The following is a 21,734-nucleotide window of genomic DNA, read 5'->3' as shown; positions in this document are numbered from 1 at the left end:
TGTCCATAAAGTCGATGTGTTAGAAGCAGGAAACATTGGCATGTGTAAGGATTTGAGCAAATCAGGTTTTGTGTGTATATAAGTGTAATATATATATATATATTGTGTGTGTGTGTAAAACTTCCCTTGCTCAAATTCTTTCACATGCCCAGTTTTCCTGCTTCTAACACATCAACGTTGAGGAAAAAAATGACCCTTCTATCATTAACAGCATTAACTTCTTCAGCAATTTGAACTGCAGGAGCTCGTCTATTGGACTGGACCACACGGGCCAGCCTTCACTCCCCACATGCATCAGTGAGCCTTGGCAGCTCATGACCCTGTTGCCGGTTCACCACCGTTCCTTCCCTGGACCACTTTTGATAGATACTGACCACTGCAGACCGGGAACATCCCACAAGAGCTGCAGTTTTGGAGATGCGCCGACCCAGTCGACTCGCCGTCACAATCTGGCCCGCATCATACTCGATTAAATCCTTCCGCTTGCCCATTTTTCCTGCTTTTAACACATCAACTTTGAGGACAATATGATCACTTACTGCCTAATGTATCCCACTCACTAACAGGTGCCATGATAAAGATATAATCAGTGTTATCTCTTTTTTTTTTTTTTTTTTTTAAACATTTTTAATGTATATTATTAATAAAAACCAAACTCAAATAGAGCACGAAGACAAAATATTCTTGCAAATGTTTTAACGGTATTATTGCGTTTTTAAATTACTTTAATAACTTTAATTACTCTGGCAAAAATAACTTTTTTGCCAGATTTGTTCATCAGGGCGGATTTTGGTGCTTCGATTTGAGACTTGGCGCATCAGTAAATCAAACGTTTAGTGATAAAAAAAAAAAATTCTTTTAAATAAATATCTGAGTAAAGAAAGGACGTCGGGAATAAAATGTTTTGCACTGAAGGCTTTAAATTTGCCTCCTTTATATTTATTTATATTTTTGATAGAAATGGTCAAACAGAAATGCGTTCTGCAGTAATCGTGCGTTAATAAAAGTTTATTTACCACATCTCGAATATGTGTGTGTGTGTGTGTGTGTGTGTGTGTGTGTGTGTGTGTGTGTGTGTGTGTGTGTGTGTGTGTGTGTGTGTATGTGTGTGTGTGTGTGTGTGTGTGTTTATTATATATATTTATTTATTTATTGATTTTTAATGATTGCTGGCGTTTACAGTGGTACAAAGGTGCGGTTGTGGAGCGAGGATGGTCCTGAGGCTGAGGTGGTAGGACTGGATGATCACGGCTTCCTGCAGGTGAGCTCTCAGGACCAGGGTCTGGTGTCTGTTCAGCCAGATGGAAACTCCTTCGACATGCTGAGAAACCTGGTCATCACCAAACACAACTAGACTCTGTATTCGCACACAGCAGGATTTAACACTGTACCAGGGCATGTAAGAAGAAGGAATCTCCACAACAATGACAGATTTTAATTATCGCTGACGTTCGGGAGCAGTCACCCTCTTTCTGGTCATGTTGTTTTGATGTGTAACCTATAAATTTAATTTTAAATACATTAGGTCTATAACAGACCCCAGATTAGGATTATGGTGTTGAGTTTATTATAAGACAAATAATTATAATATTATTATATTGCTAGACCAATCTTTAATTGTTATTTATAATTGAAGTTTCATTTTAAGAAAAAAACTACAACTTAAACTAATTCACTGGGATAAGAACATGTCTGGTTAATATAATTGGATGATTGGGGCTTCTTAGTGTATATATTATACAGTCTTTTTGCTATATACACACTTTGCAACACGCTACAAGATACCATCAGATTGTGCATGTTTGGAAAAACCCATAACTAATTGCTGAGACCACAATAAATAAACAAACAAACAAATTAATTAAACTGTTAGTATAGCTTGCAGTGCACACACAAGTGTAAACTTTTCCAAAGTTTATGTCCGTGTGTGTGTGTGTGTGTGTGTGTGTGGAAACATAAATCTTAGGAGTTCTTTAGTGACTTTTTAAACTTGGTTACAGTGGTTTATTTTAAAGTCTTTCTACGTGAAACTGACGCACTTAAGAGAATATTCAAATTGCTTGTGACTTCGTGAGAATACACAATAATAAGGGTATTTAATATTTTGTGATCTAGCCTTTGGATACAGATGTGAATTTCCTTTAAGTACTGTATCTAAGAAGTCATTTCATTGTTTTGTAGTTGTTATTAATTTCAAATAAAAAGGATTTAATGACTGAATTGCTCTAAAATATTAAGTTGTCAGTATTATTTTTTTTCCAGGTTTGCATTAGACGACGAGTATTTGAAAAGTGAGGTAGTGCAGTGAATAAGCACTCCTCTATCTGGCAGTCGCTGTAGCTTTCTCTCTTTCCTTTTTGGCCCAGCAAACTAAAAAAAAAAAAAGTGTGTTCAGCCTCGAAATGTGTGTTCGTGAGCAGCTACAGTGTGGCCACTGTATCCTGCTGCTCCCTCCTTCTCCTCTTCTTACAGCCCGAGTGGAAGTGATGAGGTGCGTTAGAGGCTGGTGGGCATGCAGGTGGACTGTGTGTTTTTTTGTGTATGTGTGAGGGTTTAGGTTTCCTGTGCTCGTCTGGGTTCATCCTGGTCTGTTGAAGATCACCTCATCTGTCGTTCACACCTCCTGTGCTTGAACCTGCCCTCACTGTGATGAGGTGAAAACGTTCCTGCAAGTCCTGCTAACCTGCCCGAGATCCTTCACCTCATTACAGGCCCATTCACTTACTCCCAAGTCCTCGAACACACACACACACACACACACACACACACACACACACACACACACACACACACACACACACACACACACACAAGGCAAAGCTGTCCAGGAAGAAGGCTCTAGTAACAACACACTGTATACCTCGGATTGCTTCAGCGGTGAGGGAAAGGAATTTTAAATATCTGTGCAGTAAGTTAAAAAATATGGTTGGTGGTAAATGTTGTCACTACAGAATGTGTAACAGTTGTGAATTACCAGCGATCCACTGAGGGAGCTTTGTGTGTGCAAAATAAAGAAGCTAATTTTTGAGCGTAAACAGGGTAGCTATCATATTATCCCTCCGCCCCCCCCTAATCCCTGCTTTATCCTCTCTGTTTTTTTTTTTTTTTTGTTTGGTTTTTTTTTTTTTTTCGGAAAGGTCATTAAGCAAATAGCTCCACTCAGATCCATAAATGCCACTTCCTCAAAATCCTATTAAACAATTTCAGTAGGGAGGTCCTTTCAGGTCAAACAGGATCTATCCTTTTTAATATTGGCTGCATGATTTCACATCTCAATCTCATTCCCCCAGAGACGTTTCGCCAGGGCCTCTGGCTCACCTTCAAACGCGCGTACTTTCGAAAAAAGGAAATGCAGGAAACTTCCATAAACAAATAACGCAGCCTTCCCGATCGTAGCGCCATATGGGCTCAAACGGCGGCTATGTGATGTCTCTAGAGGATTCATAAAAGCAGAAGTAGGGAAATAGAATGATGAAAGAGCTTCTGATGGAGGGCTTTAATTTCATAGGTCTCTGTGCTTCAATAATAGAGGATCAAACCAATCATGCGCATGCAGCAGAGGTAGGTGCTGCTGATCTTGCACAGGTTCAGTGCCTTCAGATGCATGTCAATCACAGTGTATGTTTTAAATTCAGGGCTTCTTGTCTTTTTTTTTTATAGACTCGGATGATGATTTCTTTTGCTATTAAGGAAAACAAAATCCCTGGAGGTCCCTATAGCCCACATTGAGAACCGCTGTTTTATAAATGATTAAAAACCCTGGGCTCTGGTAAGTTGGATGGAGTGATAGAATTATACAAACAACATCTTTCTCGTTTGTTTTTTTTCTTAAATTTTTATTCCGATTCAAAGTACCTTTTTATCGTTATAATATCCTGGAATTGCAATTTCATTTATGTTTATCACAAATAAGTCAACACTGTGAGAAGTAAATTAATGATTTCTTTGTAATCAAGCAGAACTGGTATTTTCTGCACCTTCATGGTCATAGTTTACTGTTATTTAACTCTTAGTGTGGATTATCGGTTGTTAGGCAACACAGAACTTGAAGCAGGATCTAAGAAATTGTTTATATCTTCTGTTCATGAGCCAATGAGCATATTGAAAAAAAAGGGGGGGGGAAAGCTTTACGGTTCACATATTATACCCATCATGCCATGTGCAAACTATGAAAAATTTGAATTCTTGCCGTTGATTTAAATAGCGGGATTTTGCTCATTTTTAGTTCAAATCAAACCTACAATTAGATTAGTTTTCAGTTCACAATGAGCGATTATGCTCTTGCATATTTAGTTGCATGTTTGTTGAGCAACCAGGAGGCCATTAAAAAAAAAAAAGAAATCCCAGTTGAAAATCCCAGGTAATATTCCAGTTCTCAGCTTTCACGATCACAAGCATCACCAGCTCTGTTGTCTCAATATCGCACTAGTTACTGGCTTTGCGGTTTGCAAAAAAATAGAATATATTCAGTACCTGAATTAACGTGTGGCTTCATGCGTTGGCTTGCATGAGTGCAGCTGTGTCTGAATCTGTGTTCGTTTGCAACCTGCTGGCACAAGAGTTTTAGCGTCCTTGCTGTCTGACCCCTGACATTTGACCCTGAACATGTCACCTCTCGTTGCTGATGATGACCGAGGTGCCGATGTATTGCGGGATTTGGCCATGGTTCTCGGGGGAAGGGTGGGAGGCCGAGCTCTGGCCCCTGTACAAATAAGGATTGAGTTCCTCTCCTCGGTAGCTATAGCCGTCCGTCAGGTGCCCGAGTGAATATGGGACAGCTGGGAAGGAGCTGTGCTTAGCCAGAACATGGTGAAGGTTCAGAGAGACGTATGGAGCTTGTCCCTTTAGAGCTGTCCTCTCCTCACCCCTGGTGGCTTCGCCGTGCCCATGAGCTAATTGCTGCTGCCCCTGGGGGTTGTATGGTGTCTCAGTCATATGCAACCTACGTTTCTGTTGCAAAACCATTTGCATGGGAAGGTTCTGGCTAAAGCTCTGGCATACACGTGGCTGATCATAGACGTTCTTACTCAACAGCCGGCACGGCGCAGTCATCTCGGGCCTCTCTACCGAGTCTTTACTGTGTTTCCTGGCTTCAGCATTTCCTTGTATAGGATTGTGTAGATGGGTCTGTGGTCTGTTCTGGCTGATGCAGAGATGTTCGTATGGCTCTTCTTTGAAGCGGCTGCTAGGTCTCGAGGAAGACAAACAGCTGCTGAAGTTCTCATGGAGAGATTCAATGGGAAACCTCCTGGCCACCGTACCACAATCTGCAAAATAAAAATACTCAAGGCGGTTAGTGAAGCGCATGATGTTTCTAAAACCACAAACTATGCATACAATGCACTGTTGTTACAACAGCACTGACAATACAAATACAATGTTCATGTTACTACTAATACAATCAGATCATTTGTATTCGTTCGGTGGTCCCTCTAAATTGTTGGCTGTTTTTTTCCGAATAGGGTGCAGTTGATGTATTGAAGCGTGTTTGCTAATAGGATTGATTTTAATTAGGAGTTAAAAGGTTATGATTCTAATTTGTAGTCTATGAATTTTAGAGAAATGTGCTGACTTGTTTACAATTGTTTAATTCAATTAAAGTTTATTTCTGTAGCGCTTTTCACAATGGACATTGTCTCAAAGCAGCTTTACAGAATGTAATAATTATAGAACAAAAATTTTAATAAGTGAACTATGTGAATTTATGCCCAATGGGCATGTCTGGGGTGACAGTGGAGGAAGAAACCTTGAGAGGAACCAGAATCAAAGTGGAACCTATTCTCATTTGGGTGAAACCAACAGTGTGAGATTATAAATTATAAAAAGACAATACAAACACCAGAGAGTAAGAAACATCATGAGAATTGGAGGGTGATTATGAATAATGTCTGTTCTACAGTCTAATACAGTCATATATATATATATATATATATATATATATATATATATATATATATATATATATATATATATATATATATATACATACAAATATAAATATCTTTATATATAACGATATAAAAATTAGAGGTAAATTAGAGGTAAAAAAAAAATCTAATTCTGATTACATTCGTTCATTCAGTATTGTTGATTCTTTGTTTAATTATTCATATCAATGGGCAAATCTTTTTCCCCCGAAACAGCTGATTTGGACATTGTCCTCCTACCTGCATAACTGTTGCCATATGATGAGGTGATGGGGCTGCCGTTGTGTAGAGAAGGTTTGGTGCTGAGTGTGCGTGGATTTAAAGGGTGTTTGGGGGAGCCTGTGTTGCCCCAGTGTTCGTCTCTGTGGACCACTGGGGCTGAGAGCAGCTGACACTCATCCTGCTCGGGGGAACTCGTCACTGGCCGCAGCTTCCTGCAGTCCTCATGGAAGCGCGTGTGAGCATGTGCACACGAATACGGCAGCGGCAGATTATAAGGAGGCATCTCTGCCGGCTCGGGGTTGGACAGTGAGACGGGACTTTTTTCCTGGTTGGCCGAGAGGCTGCATGGAGGACTCGATTTCCAACTCCCTCCTGAAGGGGATTCCAGCTTATCAGAGGGCATGGAGAGCTGGAGTGGAAAAATGCAAAACGTGTAAACAGTTAAACATATAAACACTTAAATTGGAGTCTTGCCACTAGAGTGAGTTTTGGGTTCACGCAGTTCCTCCAGAATTATTAGACCTATTTTAACCCTACATCAAAATAACACATGCACTGAGTGAAATGGCACATATGTTTAATCTCAGTACATTCTATAGTATCTACAAAAGCCCATTTTCTAAATTATCCATACCCTTACATTAAGTGGTTAAGGAAAGTAATGCTTCCATACAGCTTGATACTATGTAAGTGCCATTTAACAGCAATTTTGAAACTTGAAATCCAAGAAAATGAATTAAACCGGACCCATGAAAACAGTGTGCACATGGGTCTACTTGCTTTTATGACCGTAATTGGGTTTCATTTTTCTTTTGGACTTCATATCCATTTTGGTTCATGTCACCATTGTTTTCAAGGTAATAAATGACAAAGGGATTTTTACGTGTGTAACCTTATATTTATCCCCCAGGAAACGTGGACACAATGTATTTGTGTCAATGTTGTTGCCTCTGTTTATGTGAGAAAATAACATTATAAAAACATTTTTACTTAATTTCAAACTTCATAAACTATGTTTAGGCACAAGATAAATAGTTGTTCATATTCTTTAATTTTTTCAAAAAATTCTGGGTAATTCTGGCTAGTCATTTGTGCTTGTTCTTATAAAGAATGCCTATAAGCTATAGACATAAATGCTTTATCACTAATGTAATACTGATTTATTATGATGACCTTATTAGTTGTGCAGTTGCATGACTTAAAAATACACTATACACCTGCAACAACAACAACCTTATATTACATTTACAAAAAAAAGTGAAAAGTAGATATAAAAGACATTTCATACACAGGTATTTATACACAGTTTCCTTCACGACAAACTGACGTACGTTTCAAATAATTAGCTTAAAACAATACAGATTGACAATCGAAATCTTGCAGGCAAGTACACAAAAACTACACAAAACCTTTGTATAATCATTCAATTACTTAAAAATTTGCATTTGTATGTCATTTAATGATTGTAACCATTACAAATGCTAGAAACCTCCATTTCCATTATAGATTAGGACAAAGTAACGTTTTAGTCTGAAAACCATATTAGATAGATAGATAGATAGATAGATAGATAGATAGATAGATAGATAGATAGATAGATAGATAGATAGATAGATAGATAGATAGATAGATAGATAGATAGATAGATAGATAGATAGATAGATGGATGGATGGATGGATGGATGGATGGATGGATGGATGGATACGCAAAAAATAAAATAAAAGATTAATCCTATATCTAAATTTCAGTAGTCATAATCTACTATTGCATTTTGGAGAACTGTGCAAGTCCATATGATTGTGTTTGTACGTGTGTGAATACATATACCGACATGTTTGTGTACAGTATGTATACCTGTGGGTACGGGGACGTTTTGAGTTTGGTTTTGACTCTCGATGTTTTGGTTTTGAACTGCTTGCGCAAGTCCTGTGGGGGGGAGTGGGAGCTCTTATAGGACAGGACTGGTCTGGCCCTGAGTTGCTCCTGAGACAACTGCAAGTCTTTATATTCAATATCTCTGTTGAATTAATACACACAAATGTAGGGTTAGTAAAGTGATTTTATTAATCTGTTATTTTATGCAAAAAAATAATAAAAAATGCCATCATGGCAAAAAGAAAAATGCATTGCATACATATACATAAAGCCAGTGAACCCTTTCAGTGCATAAATTTGTAAAAGTGCAGGATATAGTTTTTATTTATATAAGCCACCAATTCATATATTAAGCATATTGGACAGGAAATGAGTCCCGGGCATAATTCAAACATTCTAATCAAATAGTAACAAAGGTAACCTGAGCAATTGTAGCTGATAATAATGATCTCCACCATCACATTATAAAAATAAATAAAATCAGACCTCGTAATTAGATCCAGAACCTCAATCATCCCTCCACACGAACAACTTCTTTTCACTTTATTATGACATGAACATGTAAAGATATGAAATAGGTTAAGGGTGAAATCGGGGACTCACGTGAGAACGTAGTTGACGCTAACGATGCAGTGCGGCCGAGAAGAGCGGCTGTTGTGCACGATGGTGGCGTAACTCTGGACCCAGACCCAGCCGCCATGCTTGGACAACATGCGGTAATACTTTGTGGTGACCTGCCCTTTCAGCAGTACTGCAGTGAGAGCGAAGAGAGAGAGGGAGAGTTCACGATACACTGCCGTCCTCTTACCTTTGCTACTCCGATTTCTCCAACCACAGCGAGCTCATATCCCTGTTTACTTAATATCCCTGTCTCCAAGGTGACGGCATGAATCCATGGAGAAATGCATACGTCTAATAGAATGCGTATATTCATGCCCGTATTTTACAGAAATCTAAGCAACGTCTTGCTGCCAGTTTTGAAAAGTGTTCCACGGTTCATTTCAATCCCATTAAGGGTTTAATGCTTAAGAGGTTTATGAATATATAATATAATGGTACAGCATGTTTATAGTCATATTATCAGCCTGAATCATATTCATGCAGTGTTTAACACATCTGTCATGCATGCTTTAATATGCTTTGATCAGGTTTTATGGGGACTCACGTAAGTGGTGTGCATATCTCAGGTGGAACACGTCACAGCCATGGACGTGCTGGTACAGGGTTTTCTCTATCATGTCCTGCGGCTCGTAACCAGTCAATTCAGCCACTCTGTTGTGGATACAAGAATCAGCATGATGAAAATTTCAATTGAAAGTAATTATAAAGAAAATTTTGTGCAATCTGGAATCAGGGTACATTCAGGTTTTGATCACATTTTGACTTCTTTTTTAAATAATTCACTTTTTTTGCTCCAGATTTCAAAGTAAAAATAAACTTGGCATGCATTTTTATGGCATGACACTTCTGATTTGGAAAATATTTGCAATCACAGGAAAGAAAAAAAAAATTGGCTTCAGAAACGGATATGAAAAACATCTGATTTGGCCAGTATAATTTGCTGAGTAAATGTAGCCTTTGTTTGAATATGCAAACTCTCCTTCACACTCAGCAACACCTTGAGAGCTGTGAACTTTTCCAGAGGCTTTGCTACATTGATTAACATTGTCACGGGACGGCTTTAGGATTTGATCGGACTCTACATGTGCTGATGATGTTGAGTGTCATAGGCATCACCTGCTGTCCAGGAAGATGAGCTTGAGGTCCAGGCTGGCGCGGAACATGAACATGTTGCTGTGGAGTTTGATCTCTGTGATGCCGCTGGGGGGCAGGGAGTGACCCACGGCCACCAGACCCACAATCTGATAGCACGACTCATACAGACACACTTCCATCACGTACTGCCGGATCTTTAGATAACCACTGCAGTGAATCACCTGCACACACAGACAAAAACAGACAAAAATGCTGTTAATGTATTACTAATTAAAAAATAATTGATGATGGTGATTTTTGTTAGATGTAGCTACACCTTAGAGTGGCGTAAAAATAAGTCATAATATCCTTATTATATATTATTAAATTATATTTACATAAACTGAAAAGTAGATGAAAATATTTTAAACACAGGTAAAGTTTTCTTTAGGATAAACGTATGTTTATGTTTTATATAAATGACAGAAAACAATAAAACAAAATTACAATTGAAACTTTGCTTGTCTCATGGTATCACAAAAAAACCTTGTATAATCAATAAAATATAAAAAATATGCACTTCTGTTTATGGACGAATACATTTAACGTTATGTTTGAAACCTCTGATTCCATGAGTCATGTATTATATTTATTATTGGGGCTTAGTTACATTTTAGTCAGACAACAATGAAAAACAAAACAAACCCTGTACATTTAATAATAATGTGGGCAAATATAACTAATAATTTACATATGTATTTTAGTTTAAGCTCTCAGTAGTCATATTCTACTGGTGCATAATTTGACTTATTTTCAGAGTTTATTTCGAGACAGAAACTCAATTATATATTATCTGGCAACAGAAAAAGAAATGTTAATGCTTAATATTAGTAAATGTGTCTAGTCTATGTAAGAGAGTATATATATATATATATATATATATATATATATATATATATATATATATATATATATATGATTTACAAACAAAACAGATAAACATTTGTTTTATTGCTGCGCCAAGTCTCAAACCAGGCACCAAAAACCATCATAATGCACACATCCGGCAATTAAAACCGTTCGTGTGGAAACATAGCTCATAGCGTTTAACATAGCGTTTGGTATCCTGATGATGAATTTAAAACACTATAATTACTTTAAAACATTTACAAATATATTAAGTCTTTATGCTTTATGTTGAGTTTGGTTTCACTAATAATAAACATACATTTGCATAAAGCATCCATATCCGTCCATGATTATAGCATTAAAAACTTGAAAAGTATTAATTTAAGGGATATTTAAAATGGATAAAAATGTACGATTATGTTGCGATTAATCACGAGTTATAATATATATATATATATATATATATATATATATATATATATATATATATATATATATATATATATATATATTAACCTGTGGAATGTTTTCATGGAGATCATAGGAAGAAGAACAGTAAATTCTCTTCTACTTTACATTCATAATTCTATATTTTTAGTCATATTGCTTTATTGAAAATCAAAACAGGTCAACTTAAAAGTACTGTAATTTACACACAAAAATGTGTTATCCAAATTACAGATTGAAGTAGATATAAATCAATTAAATTTTAAACTGCCTCTGTATATGTGATAATTCTATTATTTAAACTATTATTTATTTGACAGTTGAGGATTTTTTTTATTTTTAAAATGATTTTTTTGTTTTTATTTTTTATGTGGAAAAGTGAAAGTTAATAAAGTTAATCTAGTACTATGACATTAATTTCATTGCTTAATATTTCTGTGTTAAGGACCATAAATCCAAATTGCTTGATATATTGCTTTCAAATAGAATATCCCATCTTGTTCGGATGCTGGGGTCAGAGTGCAGGGTCAGCAATGATACAGCGCCCCTGGAGCACAGAGGGTTAAGGGGCCTTGTTCAAGGGCATAATAGTGGCAGCTTGGCGATATAGGGGGCTTGAACCCCCAACCTTCCGATCAGTAACCCAGCTCCTTAGCCAATAAGCAAAAATTGCCTTTTTTTCCCTCACTGTGCATTTAGTGAAGAAAAAAAAACTGTTTAGGCATGAAATTTCTTGCAGACGAAAATCCCATCAGTCAAAAAGACAAAATTTAATGCATGCAATTTATTCGTGACATTTATCTTAAGTAGAAGAATGTGTCTGCTGTTGTAAGGTTTCACATCACGCACACACACACACAGACACACACACACACACACACACACATATAAGGACACACAACAGCTCCTCCTCTTCAAACTCACCTCTTGTTGTCTGGAGAGCAGATCTTCCAGAGCGGGATATGATGATAGATGAGGAAAGATGTGTGTGTGTGTGTGTGTGTGTGTGTGTGTGTGTGTGTGTGTGTGTGTGTGTGTGTGTGTGTGTGTGTGTGCGTGTGTGCGTGTGTGCTATGTGTGTGTGTCCTCTGAGTATGTTCTATCTGTGCTTATTCTGGTCAGATGAGCTCTGCCTAGGGTCTTGATGCTCTTTAATAGGACACACACACGCTCTTCCCAGCAGAGACCCGTTAGCCTCAATTATCGGGATCTGCAGCTCTGCCTCTAAATCCAGCATGATTCATTCACTCTTTAACATACCGAGCTTGTTTACTGGCCATTTTAAATTTCAAACAAATTTCCAAAAACAATCGGAAGGATGATTTATGACTGAAGGAAGCAGGGACGATTTCCCCAGCGCTGCTTGCATCCATGCTCACACGAACAGTGGGAACACAAACCAGCTGAGCACGAGAGAGATACGTGATCCTTGCCGATTAAAACGCTCCTGGTTCGCATTTTTCTGGTTCAGATAGGTCCATTGTTTCTGCATTAAATTAATGCAACTTGGGACATTCAGTGTCTTCATTATTATCAGACTTCAGAGCAGTACTAATCCTATTCTCTTCTTATATCTGACAAAACATACAGCCGTATACAAAAGCCCATAATGAATAAAGGAGTTTCATTAGACGGGAATGAATGAAGCACTGAATAAAATGGCAATCATGTATTTATACTACTGGCAAATCAAAATGGCAAAATATGACACTTTTAATGGTCTTAACAACTTGTCACAGGAATTCAACAAATACTGTAGATCTCTGGTCCCTGCTCTATCAATCCTGGTTCTATTTATGAGCTTGTTATTAGGCCCTTGATAGGCTGCATTAGATGTGACAGATTTTGTTAATCCAGATTAGGGAGTCTTTTGAATGCATTTGTTTTAATCCTGTTCATTTTTTGACCAAAGATAGGTTTAAAAATAGACAAAGTTTAATATTTACAAAAACAAAAATGTATTAAAAGCTTAATATTTTGCCATTTTGCTGATTTTTTTTATCCCCTGCAATATAGACTGATATAGGGCATTTTAAAAGTAGAAAACAAAACAGCATTATCAGAACAAAAGTTAATATATGTGTAAAACATGATTTGAAAATCTCAATGATCACGCACACACAGTGTTATTGATCACATGCCTTTGTCCTTTTTGAATATACTTGACATCACTCGCTTCTTTTCGTAGTCCTACAGTGTTAATCGTCTTGTTTATATCCTAAACGGTTGAGTTTGGAGATGTGTTTCTTATCAAAATGTTTACAGTGAGTAGTAGATTACCTTGTAACCACCGCATGTCAGTCCTGCGTTCCTCTTGGCCAGTACACACTTCATCCTAAGGAAGAAGGATCGCTCTATCTCGTACTCTGAGACACACATAAATATGACAGATCAGCACTGTGTGTGTGTGTGTGTGTGTGTGTGTGTGTGTGTGTATGTGTGTGTTTGAATATTCAATGTTTATATGAATGTGTTCTCATATTCATATAAAAATACAGTGTGTGCATACGTGTGCATGTGTGTGCGTGTGTGTGTGTGTGTGTGTGTGTGTGTGTGCGCGTGTGTGTGTATGTGTGTTTGAATATTAAATGTTTACATGAATGTGTTCTCATATTCATATAACAATACAGAGTGATATGTGTGTGTGTGTGTGTGTGTGTGTGTGTGTGTGTGTGTGTGTGTGTGTGTGTGTGTGTGTGTGTGTGTGCGTGCGCGTGCGTGCGTGCGTGTGTGTGTGTGTGTGTGTGTGTGTGTGTGTGTGTGTGTGTGTACTAACCTGGTAGAAAGTGCGGGTGAAGTGGCTGGTGAGCGCTCAGCACTGCAGTCATCTCATCATGGTCAGACGGGTGGATGTACTCGAATATGCTGTTACCTGTCAGTTCAACCTGTGAGAAAGAGAGGAGCTTGAGATTATAGAGAACACCGCACACATTTGTCAGCATTGTTGTGTTGGATGCGTTTTAATTAATCAGATCACTAGAACATTTTAGGTAAATGTAACCATGTTCCAGATCAGGATTAGTTGTAATCTCTGACATTTAAGAAGATTACCTCAACTCACAGAAATGTCTATTTGGTGTGTGCATGAGTGTGGGTGGTTGGTGTGGTGTTAGGGCTAAAGCTAAGCTCCCAGTCCCCTGAAATGGATCTATGTCTCATTCAAAGAGATTCAGGCTGATTCAGTTGCGCTCTAAAAAAGACACTGACACCGGCCAAAGCAAAGGGTTAACGTCTGCGAAAAAAAAGGGGGGGAGATGATTTGCATGTGAAAACAAAAGCCGAGTGCAGGGTGGACTTTGATCTATTTTGCTGCGCAAATTAGCAGGGCAGGTCGGAGACGGCGAGGGCCACCGCTCGCCACTTCAGCTACAAATTGCTTTCTAAGCAGCTGCGGCTCAGGATCTAAGCTGAGCTTTGTGGGAGCTGCAGCTTAGCGATGTGTCCGCATACACAGTGTCGATGCTGAAGGCATGCAAAGTACACGAGTCTACATGCACAAACCTTCCCAGATTAGGAGAGCACTGATTCAGTGAGGTGATGTCATCATTCAGAGACTCACATCTGAGTATGATATGATTCAAAACATTTCTACATACCTGCACAAAACTTATAGAACTGTTTATAGGGTTTTCTACATTTTGTCCAATTTTTCAATTTAACGATTTTCTTTTATTTCCTCTGCGAAAGCATTTTTTTTAAAATAAATCAGAACTATATTATATTTAATATTCTTTAAAGAATTCTTAATTAATCTTTGCACACCATTGGCATTTTCCCAGCCAGGGCAAATATATATGTATATTAAATGTATATTTCTAAAGTAGTTTTTACTCAAAACAAATGTTTCCCAAAAACATTTGTTTTGAGTAAAAACTACTTTAGAAATATACATTTATGAACACATTTGTACATAAGCGTTACCATAACTTTTTCCATTGCTAATGGACAGAAATTCCCATGTGCATTTATCAAATTGTCTTTAAGAGAATGAAGCAACATTTATTGAATTGAATGTGTTCTAGCAAGAACGTGCACCTTTTGTTCGAATGCTGAACAGCCGCAATACGCAGGTGCTTCGGCATGAACAGCAAGTTTGTTATTTGCATAGTACAGTGTGTGTGAGTAGTTTATAGGTAGTGCTCATTTGAGTAAAGTAAAAACAGCATTGGATTTTAAAAGTACCAACAAAGACCCAAACTAGGTGTGTTACATGAGTGTTTGTGTGTAATTATAGGAGTATGTGACGCTCACGTGTAAAACACGCCAAACACATGTTGTACATACCCCATATCTTTTTAATTCGCACCATTTTAATACACAAATCAAAATCAAATCCCTCATTTTCTTTGTCTGTTGTTTTTTTTTTATAAAATGATTGAATCTAATTAAAATCACATGAGGTTTTTTATTAAAACATAGTCTCATGATTAAAAGTTACAATTGGCTGCACTTGCAAGAATATTAATATATTTGATTTGGTTTTATTTGCTAAATGCAGCACATGGTGCGCTCTTTCACGTTTTTTCTTGCACTATCTCTCTCTCTCTCTCTCTCTCTCTCTCTCTCTCTCTCTCTCTCTCTCTCTCTCTCTCTCTCGCTCTCTCTTACACACACACACACACACACACACACACACACACACACACACACACACACACACACACACACATACACCAAGTCACTTGCCACCAACTCTGAACAAATATACAAATTAAATATACAAATTCCAAGTCAAATCAATTATACAGCGTACGATACGCAGTATATTATATATTGTATATATTATAACATATGTATACAAATATGTTTGCTAATTTAAAACACAAAAAACATTAGGAAAGAATCATTTGCTCAGCACCTCAATAAAAACTCACTCAGCATTCACTTTTTTTTTTTTTTTTTTTTTTTATCAAAACAGTAAATCAGCATAAAATGCATTTCTCAGGAAATAGGCACACTTAAAAAAAACACTTTGCAGACTCATATTTAATTACTTTGTGCACTACACTTGAAATCCCATTTTTATCCACAAAACTTATTCATTGTTATATCGTCCATTACAATCCCCAAAAAAACTCTATTTACAGGAATGCTGGCAGTTCCTTATAAATAAAGATAGCAATACTCACTTTCCACAATCATCTTTACTACTGGCTGAACCATTTATTTCCTTTTAATCTTAAACCCTGTTCATTTGATGTACTGTAATTGGAAAATCCTTGCAGCACAGTAGACAGTATTACACATGCATGCAAAATGGCTATGCAAAGTTTATTGTATTATTGGTGAAAAGCTAGTTTGCCATTTACATGACCTGTACATCCTGTAGGAAAAAGGAGGCTCTTTTTCTTGTTTTTTTTTTTTTTTTTTTTTTTTTTTTGACGCAGGAAAGAGAGCGAGACTTATTTCTTAAAGAAATTACCTTCAGGTAAAATGCTTTGCCTACATTTTCTTAAAGTCTCCCATTGTTTCATGGATTTGGTTTTAGCTTACAATGTGAACACAGACATGGAAATTACTAATACCAGAACAACACTGAATTCCTAAAGTATATGTTATATTATATTTACATTTATGGCATTTGGCAGATGCCCTTTTCCAGGGTCACTTACAATTATTATATTTATATACAACTGAGCTGTTGAGGGGTAAAAGATTTGCTCAAGGGCTCAACAGTTCTGGGAATTAACCACCCAACTAGTCATGACCTACTGTAACCACTCATCTACCACGTCATCTATTTAAATAGCAGAAAATGTCGCAGCCAAACAAACCATCACACAATTAATAGAATGGGTTCTTTTTTTTTTCAGATTGCTTAAAGCTCAAATCCTTATGGAGTCCACAAATGCTTTATCCATGTTACCTTTATATTAGTTAGCAGACCGAAGCTTACTCAACCAGATATGCAACAGCGGATATATAGTGACATTTGCATGACCTAAACCTCAGTGTTTTCAGTGTGCTTAGCAAACACGCTTCATGCTTTCACATCCCACAAACTGCTGTATTGAACAAATCCTGCCCGAAAGATCCCATCAGGTCACACAGCTTACCACACACACACACACACACCCACACACACACACACACACACACACACACACACACACACACACACACACACACACACACACACACATACATACACCATCAGATAATATTCTCCAGCTTAGACATTTACTCTCTATTGTTTCACATATCAGACAAATACATTTTTCTCAAACAGGCATATCAGCATGGCCTGCTTCTGAACCTGGTCTCAGATTCTTTTAATAGAGTTTAGATACAGGGTAGACATGCACTCACCTGCGATAAACCCAGGTGAACTGAGGCTGTCTCAGAAATGTACATGATTTTACCGTCTGAGGCGACAACAAACACAAAGCCGTCCAGAGTCTAGAAAAAAAAAAATCAAAAGTCGAAATATTTCAAGTGTGATTCAATAAAAAGAATGCAATTAAAGCTTTAAATTAACTGCAAATAGCATAATACAGAAATGGAAACTTTTATTATTACAGATTTTTAAAAGTGGTATTTCAATGTAATACATTATATGGACAAAAGTATTGGTTCATCCCCAAACACAAATTTAGAGGCACACAATTGTGTAGGATGTGTTTCAGCTGTCACTTGAACTATAAGCGCCACATCTTTTTCAGCATGGCGATGCTACTGTGCACAAAGCGAGTGCCATGATGATATGATTTACATTGTTTAGAGTTGATATTGATGGAGTTGATATTGAGTGATATTTAATGGGCTGCTACGGAGCTCCAAACTCAATTCTACAGAATACCTTTCATCAGTACCTTACTTTTCTAATGCCCCTGTGCCTGAAATCTCTACACTAACACTCCAAAATCTTCCTAGAAGAGTGGAGATTAATATAACAGCAAATTAACTTGAATGTGGATTAGGATGTGAAGAAAAGCACAATCTAAAAGCCAGGTGTCCACAAACTATTGTCCATATAGTGTAGTTTAAAACATGACTTATAGTCATGTTCATATAGTTTAGTTTGTCCCCCAACACACACACACACACACACACACACACACACACACACACACACACACACACACACACACACACACACACACACACAGCAAAGAAAAAACCCAGAATGTTTCAATTAAATAAAATGGAAAACACTGCAGGTGGCTTTGCTTGAATGAGTGTCAAATATAAGATTGTAGAAAATGTAAGAAAATTATAAAAAAGCAAAAATAATAATAATTTTTATAACAATTTTTATAATAATAACAATTATTATTATTATAACAGGCAGAAGCAACACACACACACACACGTGTGTGTGTGTGTGTGTGTGTGTGTGTGTGTGTGTGTGTGTGTGTGTGTGTGTGTGCGCACTGACCTGCAGCAGGTGCGCTCCGAGCTCTTTGGCCACAGAGTCAAGCGGACTGCAGCGCGCCGCCTCGACCCAAGCCTCCCCCACACCTTACAGACACACACACACACACACACACACACACACACACACACACACACACACACACACACAAACACAGTAAAACACATGGATATTGATCACACTTCAGGGTGCTGACAAATATTTCGACGGGCGTTTATATCACTTGCGGGCTATAAATAAAAAACCGTAATATTTCGGTTTATCACACACACACACACACACACACACACACACACACACACACACACACACACACACACACACACACACTGTACTCATTATCGGATTTTATTAGATTTATCTAGGTGCACATTCTTTCTCTCGTTCGTTATTTTTTTTTTTTTACATTTAAATGTGCTTATCTGGCTTTATTTCGCGAAATGCATTTCGAAACAGCATTTATTGGAGCAGATTATTTCTGTCGGGGTTTTGAATTATTTTACAATTTGCAAAATATTAAAAAACATTTTTAATAGATAGATAGATAGATAGATAGATAGATAGATAGATAGATAGATAGATAGATAGATAGATAGATAGATAGATAGATAGATAGATAGATAGATAGATAGATATTTTTTTCAAAATATGAATTCTAAGTTATTAATTTAACTTATAATATTAAAGGCAAATATTTGCCTTATAATATAAGCCGGCCTTGGTCAAGAGCTGCCGACATGCACCACCTGCAGTCTACAATAGCTATTATTTATTAAATCTATCTATCTATCTATCTATCTATCTATCTATCTATCTATCTATCTATCTATCTATCTATCTATCTATCTATCTATCTATCTATCTATCTATCTATATTCACATTATATATATATATATAATTCAGTATAAATGTATCTATATTCACATTATATATATATATATATATATATATATATATATATATATATATATATATATATATATATATATATATATATATATATATATATAATTCAGTATAAATGTATCCACCAAAAGGAGTTTTAATGCTATTTTTATAAAAACAGTTTTCTTGGAAAAACACAACTGTGTGAATGAGCCAAGACTTAAAAAGCCACGGATTTGACTAAAGGATTATCCTCCACTGTTTCATTATGAGTCCAGTGTGATGAACACATTCACTGTGACTGACACAAATCTACAAAATCGCTGCGTAATTTAAGCGTTAAACGTGTAAAAGCTGCCATATTTCGATACACGATTTCATCTATGAATTGAGGAGAAATTCGAATGTTGACGTCTGAAAGATTCCTCGAGAATCAATGTTGTATTTTCCTAGCTTTCAATTGTGGATGGCTGAAAAAAAAGTTTTTAATTCATCTCGTTAATAATCATTTTGGTCACATTGATAAAATCCCACCCAAATGTTCCTTTGCTTCGATGTCGAATTTATTATAATGTAAATTATTATTTTTAATTTTTTGCATCTTCTAAGTGAAAACGAATTCTGTATCTCTCGTTTTCCTTTTATACGTTGGAATGTTTTTCTGTATTTTCTCTCTTTTATCGATCTTATTTCTGTATTTATTTGTATTTTAGTTCACGTATATATTCGTATATTTTACGTATATATTTATTTGCCAAACTTCATAAGCTGTATCATAACGCGAATACATAAACATCCATACAAACCAAAAAACCTTACGAAATAAAATGATTAGTCTTAAACATGCCAGTCCTCAGGATGTTACACTGTGCAAACAATACTATGATATAAAAACAATCTAATGATTTATTAATTTTTTTCTTAAAGACGAACTGCTCCTTAAAGACCAGATTCATAGGGCAGTAAGAATTAAAGCCACACGCCTGGTGAACTATTTTACTATTGTAAAAAAAAATCGGCGCAAACGTTTCTGCATTTTTCCCAGTGTAAACACAGATTAAAAAAAAGCGGTTTATTTTAGGGCAAAATTATAAGAATGCAGGATACTAAGATTATTACTCTATGTGTACAGTAAAAGATTGCTGGTTTTCCAAACCAAGATTTTTCCTACAGTAGAATCAGGAATATAACACTAAAATGTGTTCAGAAAGGAAATCGATTATACAATTCGCAATATAAGTATTAAGACTAATTATTACTATATAAAAGATAAATAATACAGCAGATCGTGTTCAAGTGTTTCCTGGTGCTAAAATAAGCTGAAATGAGAAAATTATTTGGCAAATTAATAAAAAAATAAAAAGTTGTGTAGTTTGGAAATAACACCTATATGGATTTATTTCATTTCTTCTCCAACACACTTGGGTGATAAACCGCTTTATTTCTTCTTCGTATGTCTGCTGGAAATCTTACCGTCGGGAAACACGGACCTCATCTTCAGGTAGCTGGAGGTCAGTCTGATGATGGAGGCCTTGTCCAGCTGTGAGGTGATGGCCGACGGCAGAGGCAGGAGCTTGGCGAGCTCATAAAACTCTCCGTTTTCTTTCTCGCGTCTCGTTTTGGCCGCATTCTTGGACTTTTCCTTCATTTCGGACACGTCGCGACACCGCCGCGCATAATAAAAGCCCACCTCAAACTTCGGGGGGTTTCGCTCGTGCGTTTTTTATTTTTTGCACTATAAATTACTCCAAAGTTACCAAACGTGGTCACTGGAGAATAATGTAGAAAGACTGACTATAACACAAACATTGCGCCACAATCCTCTGCATTACATCAAGCTGCACAATGCAAGGATTTATAAAATACTGTCAAATATATTCTTGCTAAAAAAAAAATCAAGCAGATAAATTCCCCCTAAACGATTAATTTTATGCATGTATCCGACCACCCATAAGGCCTACAGTAAGTGCAGTAAACTCGACAACAGTTCATCCTGTGTATTCATTCTGCTGGATCATCTTTTCCGGTTCCACTTGGTTAACCTACCCATGGTGGACAGAAGCTCTCAGGTGGTGTGTTTAGTCTGTAAGTTCTTCTAATGATGACAAATCCATCCAAAAGCTTATGTAAGCTCTAGTAAAAAACTCTTGTCATCCGATCTAAGATGATCATCCATGCTTTATGAATAAATCCCACTCCTCCTTGCAAGAAGGTTCTTATAAATAACTCGTTGAAAAAGTCTCTTGGTTATCAGAGTGTGTATTCCTCATTTCCGATGCGGTTTCTGCTGCACTGCCTGCTTTGTTCCGATGTGATAATCCTGGAAGATAAAGTGATGATATTTGGAGTGTGACCTGCTAATAGACCCCTCGGCATGTGCATGTGTGTGAGTGTGAG

General features: G+C 36.9%; 2 protein-coding genes across 3 annotated transcripts in view; one reads left to right on the top strand and one right to left on the bottom strand.

Annotated features, from left to right (window-relative positions):
- hlcs (holocarboxylase synthetase (biotin-(proprionyl-CoA-carboxylase (ATP-hydrolysing)) ligase)) overlaps positions 1-2,231 on the top strand; it is a 32,374-nt gene extending 30,143 nt beyond the window's left edge. For both annotated transcript variants that reach the window (XR_014537696.1, XM_083567495.1), the window contains exon 11: positions 1,183-2,231. Coding sequence is in view for 1 of the 2 variants with exons in the window: in XM_083567495.1 (XP_083423621.1) it covers positions 1,183-1,354 (172 nt within the window). In the remaining variant the exon portion in view is untranslated. The remainder of the gene's footprint in view (positions 1-1,182) is intronic.
- Positions 2,232-3,501: 1,270 nt separating this feature from the next.
- sim2 (SIM bHLH transcription factor 2) lies at positions 3,502-21,734 on the bottom strand. The gene is made up of 11 exons (XM_083568258.1): positions 20,811-21,734; positions 18,455-18,537; positions 17,386-17,475; positions 13,853-13,961; positions 13,357-13,442; positions 9,763-9,962; positions 9,191-9,297; positions 8,629-8,776; positions 8,005-8,167; positions 6,168-6,558; positions 3,502-5,267 (listed from the first exon to the last, which is right to left on the bottom strand). Exons 1-11 carry the CDS (start codon positions 20,983-20,985, stop codon positions 4,609-4,611), a joined length of 2,211 nt encoding a protein of 736 aa, XP_083424384.1. The 5' UTR covers positions 20,986-21,734; the 3' UTR covers positions 3,502-4,608.

This window comes from Silurus aristotelis, assembly GCF_946808225.1.
Source record: "Silurus aristotelis genome assembly, chromosome: 18".
In the NCBI taxonomy this organism is placed as follows: Eukaryota; Metazoa; Chordata; class Actinopteri; order Siluriformes; family Siluridae; genus Silurus; species Silurus aristotelis.
Note: the sequence above shows the minus strand (reverse complement) of the source record. Positions and strands in the feature narration are given on the sequence as shown.

Excerpts from the sequence above, each read along its gene's own strand:
- sim2 (XM_083568258.1), bottom strand. The coding sequence starts at position 20,985 with ATGAAGGAAAAGTCCAAGAATGCGGCCAAAACGAGACGCGAGAAAGAA. Across the intron at positions 9,963-13,356 it reads TGACATGCGGTGGTTACAAG|GTGATTCACTGCAGTGGTTA; the intron begins GTAATCTACTAC and ends CTGTGTGTGCAG. Across the intron at positions 5,268-6,167 it reads ATATGGCAACAGTTATGCAG|ATTGTGGTACGGTGGCCAGG; the intron begins GTAGGAGGACAA and ends TTTATTTTGCAG.